At 47.4% G+C, this 6,693-nt stretch overlaps 1 protein-coding gene and 1 long non-coding RNA gene across 2 annotated transcripts; both read left to right on the plus strand.

The window, feature by feature from the left end:
* The first annotated feature begins 1,882 nt into the window (after positions 1 to 1,882).
* Positions 1,883 to 3,817, plus strand: LOC145800793 (uncharacterized). Its single transcript, XM_082890536.1, has 3 exons — positions 1,883 to 2,609; positions 2,947 to 3,108; positions 3,197 to 3,817. Exons 1-3 carry the CDS (start codon positions 2,550 to 2,552, stop codon positions 3,815 to 3,817), a joined length of 843 nt encoding a protein of 280 aa, XP_082746662.1. The 5' UTR covers positions 1,883 to 2,549.
* A 23-nt stretch (positions 3,818 to 3,840) lies between these two features.
* Positions 3,841 to 4,715, plus strand: LOC145801389 (uncharacterized). Its single transcript, XR_014342798.1, has 2 exons — positions 3,841 to 3,954; positions 4,236 to 4,715. It is a non-coding gene; the product is annotated as an uncharacterized LOC145801389 (long non-coding RNA).
* Positions 4,716 to 6,693: the final 1,978 nt, after the last annotated feature.

The raw sequence follows: 6,693 nt of genomic DNA on the forward strand, positions 1-6,693 counted from the left end.
GGTTTTGACAGCCTCCAGAGAAGTGAAGGAAAGAAAACAGAGGCAGCCTACGCATGGCGGCGCGCTTCCCGAGGCGGTTTACTGTTTTCTTAGAATAATTAATTTGTTAATTAATTTGTAATATTTAATTAGCTCACGTAGTTAATTAATTTGTAATATTTATTTGGTCCCTCCGAGCGAGGGCAAATCTGTAATGAGTGTGCGTGAGTGTGTGTATGTCTTCCAACCTCACGTCTTTCTTCCCTTTTATTTACCTGCTTATGATGGTAGATTAGGGCATGTTTAAATTCAGCATACCTTATGCTATGCATGCGTGCATTCATGCATTTTGTATTATGTGCATTAGGCTCGGTACATCACCCTAACTGCATTCGTACTTCAAATCAAAAAGTGAATATGTGATAATTGTGCATTTTCACATGACATGTTTAGGATAGCCGAGCCTATTCTAGCAACATTTTGTATGCGATGCATTAGACACTCAACATGGACTTGGATCATGCATGTTTGCTAACGAGTTCTTTGTTTTGGCACGGAGTAAGATGTAAGTATTTCCGCTTTAGCATATCGCATGAGTGTGAATGTTGCCATGTCAGCATGCTTAACATGTGGCTAGATGCTTATGTGAGATAAACTCCTTGAATGCCTGTGGATGGAGGTTGAATTACCTAAATTGGAATAATGCATTAAAACTGTGAGTTTTAAGCCCACTAGATAGTGGCAAAATCATCTTTTCTAAAAGTCCACTTGAGGGTGGCAAAATCTGCATTTTAGCCTACTTGCGAGTAGCAAACCATTTTCAAAACAAACATGAAATGTTTTGTTCCAATTTGGGCGATTTGGTCTATATTTGTTTGCCGCATGCATAACATAGTAATGCTAGGCTAATAATTGGAATAAGAACACATAACGTTTTCAAAAACGGATATCATGGTTAGTAGAGGCCGGTCTTCGGACTGGGCGAAAGGGGGTGCTCATAGCTGACCTTCCCCGATCGTACCCAAGCTCCCGAGCCGAGACAACTCCGGTGATGACGAACATGTGGCCTTCGGCACCGAGTCGGGGTTTCCTAAATTTCCCCATTTTAAAATATTTAGGTGGCGACTCTGTATCTGGCAAAGCAGTCCATGTTTGGCACTACTTTTTCAAAAATCTGTTTCTCAAAACGATTTGCCGGATTTGGACTCTTTGGTTCAGATTAAGAACCGCGACAACAAAAATCGCGAGTCTGAACTGTAGTAGCATGAGGCCCCCCCCTCCGTGGGCGCGTCTACACGGACGATCTTCCACAAGGCGGGGACCCCCCAGAGCACGAGATGGATCCCGAGGCCGAGCCCTTGCCACTTCACATCCGGCCGTTCGATCCAGAGACCTACAGGCCTGCAGTTCATGTGATGCTCCCCGATGGACTACGCCAGTTCCAGAGCTTCTTGAGGAGCGTGGCACCCGAGCTTCTCCTGCGTGAGCCTACCTCCCATCTGTCCTTCGGCGCTTCCGAGGTAACATTCTTTCCTCTGCTTTAATTTCCGCAATGTAGAACATAACTGCCATTAGTTGATCCTGTTCTCTAACTGCTTAGCCCGGATGCACCGATACACTGTACACTGTAACTGATTGCAAACAAACTTATAAACGATATCTGTTTGAAACTTACACGTGCACACACACTGCACTGACCCTGAATCACCCAAACACACGGCGCACACTGTATTTCACTGCATACACACTGGTACCCGATATCTGTTTGAGTTTGAAAACATGCACACATGTTGTATTTGCCCTGAACCACTCAAACACGCTGACACATCACACGTTGTAGTTCACTGTAAGTACACCGGCACCCGATGTCTATTTGAATTTGAAAACATGCACCCATGCTGTATACCTGTATGCTTCTTAAAACTGTGTTTTGAATATTGCCTCGCAATTATTTTTGATTATAGGGGGATTCCCATACCATCCACGGGTATGGGAATATCGTCGCTCGGGATTGGTACCTAAAGCTTCCAGACGCGATTCGTCATATCATTGATGAGGCCGGTTTCGGCATCTTCTGCAGGGGGCTCTTCCGGCTCACGACTTGCAGGCCCTCGCTTGCTGCTCTAGTGGAGAGGTGGTGGGATACCACCAACTCCTTCCACTTCTCCGTTGCGGGGGACATGACGATGACCCCTTACGATTTCTCGATGCTCACCGACATCGGGGTAGGGGGTGATCCGATCCCCTTCGACACCGATATGGGTGAGTGGGACGTCGCCCAGTTGTACCTACTCGGCACTCAGCCTCCCCTCGCTCGAGCAGGGTTTGTCAGGTACTCTTGGTTTGAGAGCCATTTCCGGATCCAGCCAGCCTTGGCGGAGGAGGCGCAGATGACCCCAGAGGAGGTGGATCAGTATGCGCGAGGCTTCATCATGTTCCTCTTCGGGACGACTCTCTTCGCCGACTGGGTGAACACCGTGCCTCTGTGCCTGTTGAGTGCACTGGTGGATGTCAGGCGAATCCGCCATTATGACTAGGGCGGCGCCGGCTTGGCCACTTTGTACGGTTACATGAGCTCTTCTTCCCGCCTCAGCGGACCGCTTCTCGGCGGCTACTGGCGAGCTTGGGAGGTACATCTTTTTCCCCTTTTACATTTCTGCTTCACGTTTTTTGTATTCTGCACACTGCACACACCACGGTCTGCCTCTCACTGACTATATACTGCACACGCGGCACACATATACTCTGCTTTACTTTGACTGTATACTGCACACTGCACACACCACGGTCTGCCTCTCACTGACTATATACTGTACACGCGGCACACATATACTCTGCTTTACTTTGACTGTATACTGCACACACTGTATACTCTGTACCATACACTGCACAACACACGGCTCTGCCATCTTTGCTTTATTCTGTATTTTTCTTTATCTGATAGTCATACTTATACCTGTTCTGCAGTTGTGGGTGTATGCCTACTTTCCCAGGCTTGCCCCAGTACTTGATGTGGAGACCCCACTTGGCGTCCCCTTTTCTCATCACTTTGACGTGCGATGCGTGCGGAGGCCACGGGAGTCTTTTATTTTCTTCCGCCGCTACTTCGACACCATCACCGCCGCGGAGGTATGTTCAACTTTAGAATTTGCTTAGGCTTCGCTTAGCACTGTATGTTTTCAGTAACAGTAGATAACAAACTGCATTTCATTTTCAGATCACTTGGCAGCCCTGGGCTCCGTTGCCGGCCGTGGTGAGGGATCACTATGAGGGCGCAAGGGAGACTGCCCGCTGTCTGATCCTGTTGGAGGGCCCGGTCTGTCGGGCTTGGTACCTGGGCGAGCGCTTCTTGCGTCAGACCCTGGGTTTACCGGAGCAGATAGTGCCGAGTCCACCTCCTGCCCACATGAGAGATACTGAGAGGTTTGCCGCCCAGGAGATGAGGGATTACACCGTCGGCTGGGGTGCAAAGCATCACAGAGGCGAGGGCGACTACGCAGAGTACGTCCGGACCTACATTATGCGACCCTTGAGCGGTGGTCGCCGAGCTGAGAGGGAGAGGCCAGTGGCGCCGGCAGCTGGAGCAGGAGCGGGGGCTGGAGCAGGAGCGTCGAGGAGAGCTCGAGTTCGCAGCAGAGGTGGAGTTCAGAGAGGGCGGGGGACCAGCTGGCCTGCTCTGCCCACTTTACTGACATACAGAGGGCAGGATGGGGCGACCTACCAGATCCCCTTTGCTCCTCCCCCGGCTGATCATGAGTTAGCCGGTATCCCCGATTGCCTCCGGTATGTATTACTTCATTTTGCATCTTGCATTGGCATTTCATTTCAATTTATTTGATATTCCGCGGAATACTGATACATCTTGTACTCTTGCAGGCGTCCTCCGAGTACACCCGGCAGTCCGTGGAGTTGAATGCCTCCATGATGGGGATGCTACAGCGGACCTTCGACCTCTTGGCCCTCTATAGTATTCCGGTATATCCTTCTGACGACGGTCTCAAACAATTCATAAGTTGATTCACGTAATCTGATGCACGACACAACACCTGACACACTGATCTCACAACATCTGATACACTGCATACACTGCATTTATACACTGCACTCTGCATTGATAAATTGCCCACGGCATTCACACACTGTATACTGCATTCTGCACTGATAAACTGCTCACGGCATTCTCACACTGTACACTGCATTCTGCACTGATACACTGCTCACAGTATTCTGATGTATTTGCCTTTTGTGCTTTTCAGCCTCCCTTCCAGATTCCTCCGGTGGGTGGTGCTCCGGCTGGGCCCTCTATTCCTGCTCGAGGATTGCGTGGAGACACTGTACGTCCCCGTACCAGGGCGAGGCGTGTTCATGTCGGGAGTAGCTCTCGGGCGCCGACCCCTGATGATGACGACGATGACGATGATGAGTCCGAGGCAGAGGCAGAGGCCGGGTCATCTGAGGAGGCTGGAGACGACTCAGACTCAGGCTCAGATGACGATGCTGATGATGATGCCCCTGGACCTTCGTCCAGGAAGAGGGTGAGGACAGATCCCCGGGCCCGAGACTACTGATGATGATCCAGATTGCTGCTTTTCTTCTTTTTGTACTTTTTTCTTTTCTTTGCTGGTAGTTAGATTACCCTGTACTGCCGCAGGCAGATTTTTGTTTTCAAAGCTATGTACTTGAAAAGGATGATGAAATGAACAATCTTTTCGTTTAAAAAGTGTTACATTTACATATCTCATGTATTGCATCGCATCACATCATGTTACACCTCAATGCGAATGGAATTGATCTGTTGTCTGAAAAATCGAGCATTTGTGCTGTAATGATCAGATAACCAAACGGCCTTATAGCAAAACAGCCCAAGCAACACACTGCTCAAACTGAACGCACAGCCCATACTCTGTTGGGGATTAGTCTGCATACAGCCCCTAACACCACACTCGGTTCATTCTGCACACAGCAAATCCTGAACAAACGGTCCAATCTGACAAGACGGAACACAAAGATGGAACCAGTTGAAGTTGAAGCATGCTCAGATGCCTCGAATTTTTTTCTTCTTCTTTGGCTTCGCACAGATGTAGAGAATGTCATAGCACTCTGAGCATAAACGATTTTCGAAATAAAAAAGGATTTTCAACCGGGGTATCGAGCCTACAACTGAACACAATGGGAATGACTCAAACAAAAGGGTACACGACCTAAACACAACGAGACACGCTCGGAAAAGACCCAAAACAAAAGTTGAGGTGAACAAAACGAAAAACACGACACGCAGACATGTTCAACGAAAGACCTCAAATCTCGAGGAGCCAGTTCCTCCGGGTATGTTTCCCACCCTTTCTGATTTGTGATTCTCACATCACTCGGCCCTCAGGCTCGGTTTTTTCCTCTCAAAACCCTTTTTCTTACTTTTCTCTCAACTTACACCTCTCTATTCTTTATTCTCTCATTTTTTATCCCTCCCCAGGTTGTTTAATGAACGAATAAGGAGTTGTGGGTTCATGCCCAATGCCGTTAGCTCACAGCTATTTCTTCTAGTGGGTAGAGTGCCCTCCGGGCAAGTATGTTGACGACGGGGGAGAGACATAACGCCTGACTCAACTGTGCCCCTAGTTCATCATTTTGACCATTCTTTTGTTTTGGTTTTCTACTAAAACAGTTTTGATCAAGATGAGAGTCGGATTAACGTACTTGTTCGATTTTTTATTTGAAAATCATGCAAGTCAGACTATAAGCACTGAAAATTTTCCTTTTTGGGTCCAAGAAAATGGTCCAGTTTTGGAAAATGGAATAGTTTTCGAGAATATAGTCAACCTCAGTAAAAATTTTCAAAAACTATTTTGCAAACAGTCAATGCTCAACGAGCATGGAGCTTCCTCTTTGAGATGCGCAACCTCGGATCGGAGGCAAATGAAAAATTGACCTAGGCTTGAAAGGGGTGGATGGCAACGGAAAGTTGCCCCTGGTTTGAACGGCGACTCACGACGACTTGTGGCAACGGAAAGTTGCCCCTTGTTTGGATGATGTCGCAGCAGCCCGCGCAGCCCGCAAACAGTCTTCATTGGTGGTGGTCGAACTCTTGGACACAGAGATGACGAAGACGATCATAATCAATATATGGACACAGTCACTTTGAAGGTGTTGAGGGCTGGACTTCAGGATGAAGTTGCCTAGATATCCCAAACATGGGAATCAAGGATGATCAAAACCATTACATGGACTTAGTCGCTATGAAAGCGTTGGGGGCTGGACTTCAGGATGAAGTTGCCTACGTATCCCAAACATGGGAATCAAGCCTTACGTAGTTCCGGTTAAGGTACACTCGGGTATTTTAACCTTCACTTTTTAGGCTCTAACTTTTGCCAAGGTGCCCGATGTGGGTTTTCGACCTTGCGAGCTTCATTTCATTTTCTTTTTTTTTTCTTTTTTCTTTTTTTTCTTGATTTTTTGATTTTATTTCTTCTATTTTTTATTTCTTTTTTTTGATTTTATTTCTTTTCTTTTTCTTGCATTTTTTGTATTTTTCTCTTGCTCTAACTTTTGCCTGGGTCGCTCTTCCGGGTTTTCGGCCCAACGAGCCTCTCAAAAGGGTAAAAGTGTAACAAGTCCATGCCAAATGGTTTTTGAAGTTGAAGCCTCTCTGCATCTAGGAGAACGGCTGTTGTAATGATTTGCAAAAGAATCCATCATGGCTGCTCCACGAGCTTCTTC

The sequence above is a fragment of the Camellia sinensis genome, chromosome 10 (genome assembly GCF_055761805.1).
Source record: "Camellia sinensis isolate YWXY chromosome 10, ASM5576180v1, whole genome shotgun sequence".
Classification (NCBI taxonomy): Eukaryota; Viridiplantae; Streptophyta; class Magnoliopsida; order Ericales; family Theaceae; genus Camellia; species Camellia sinensis.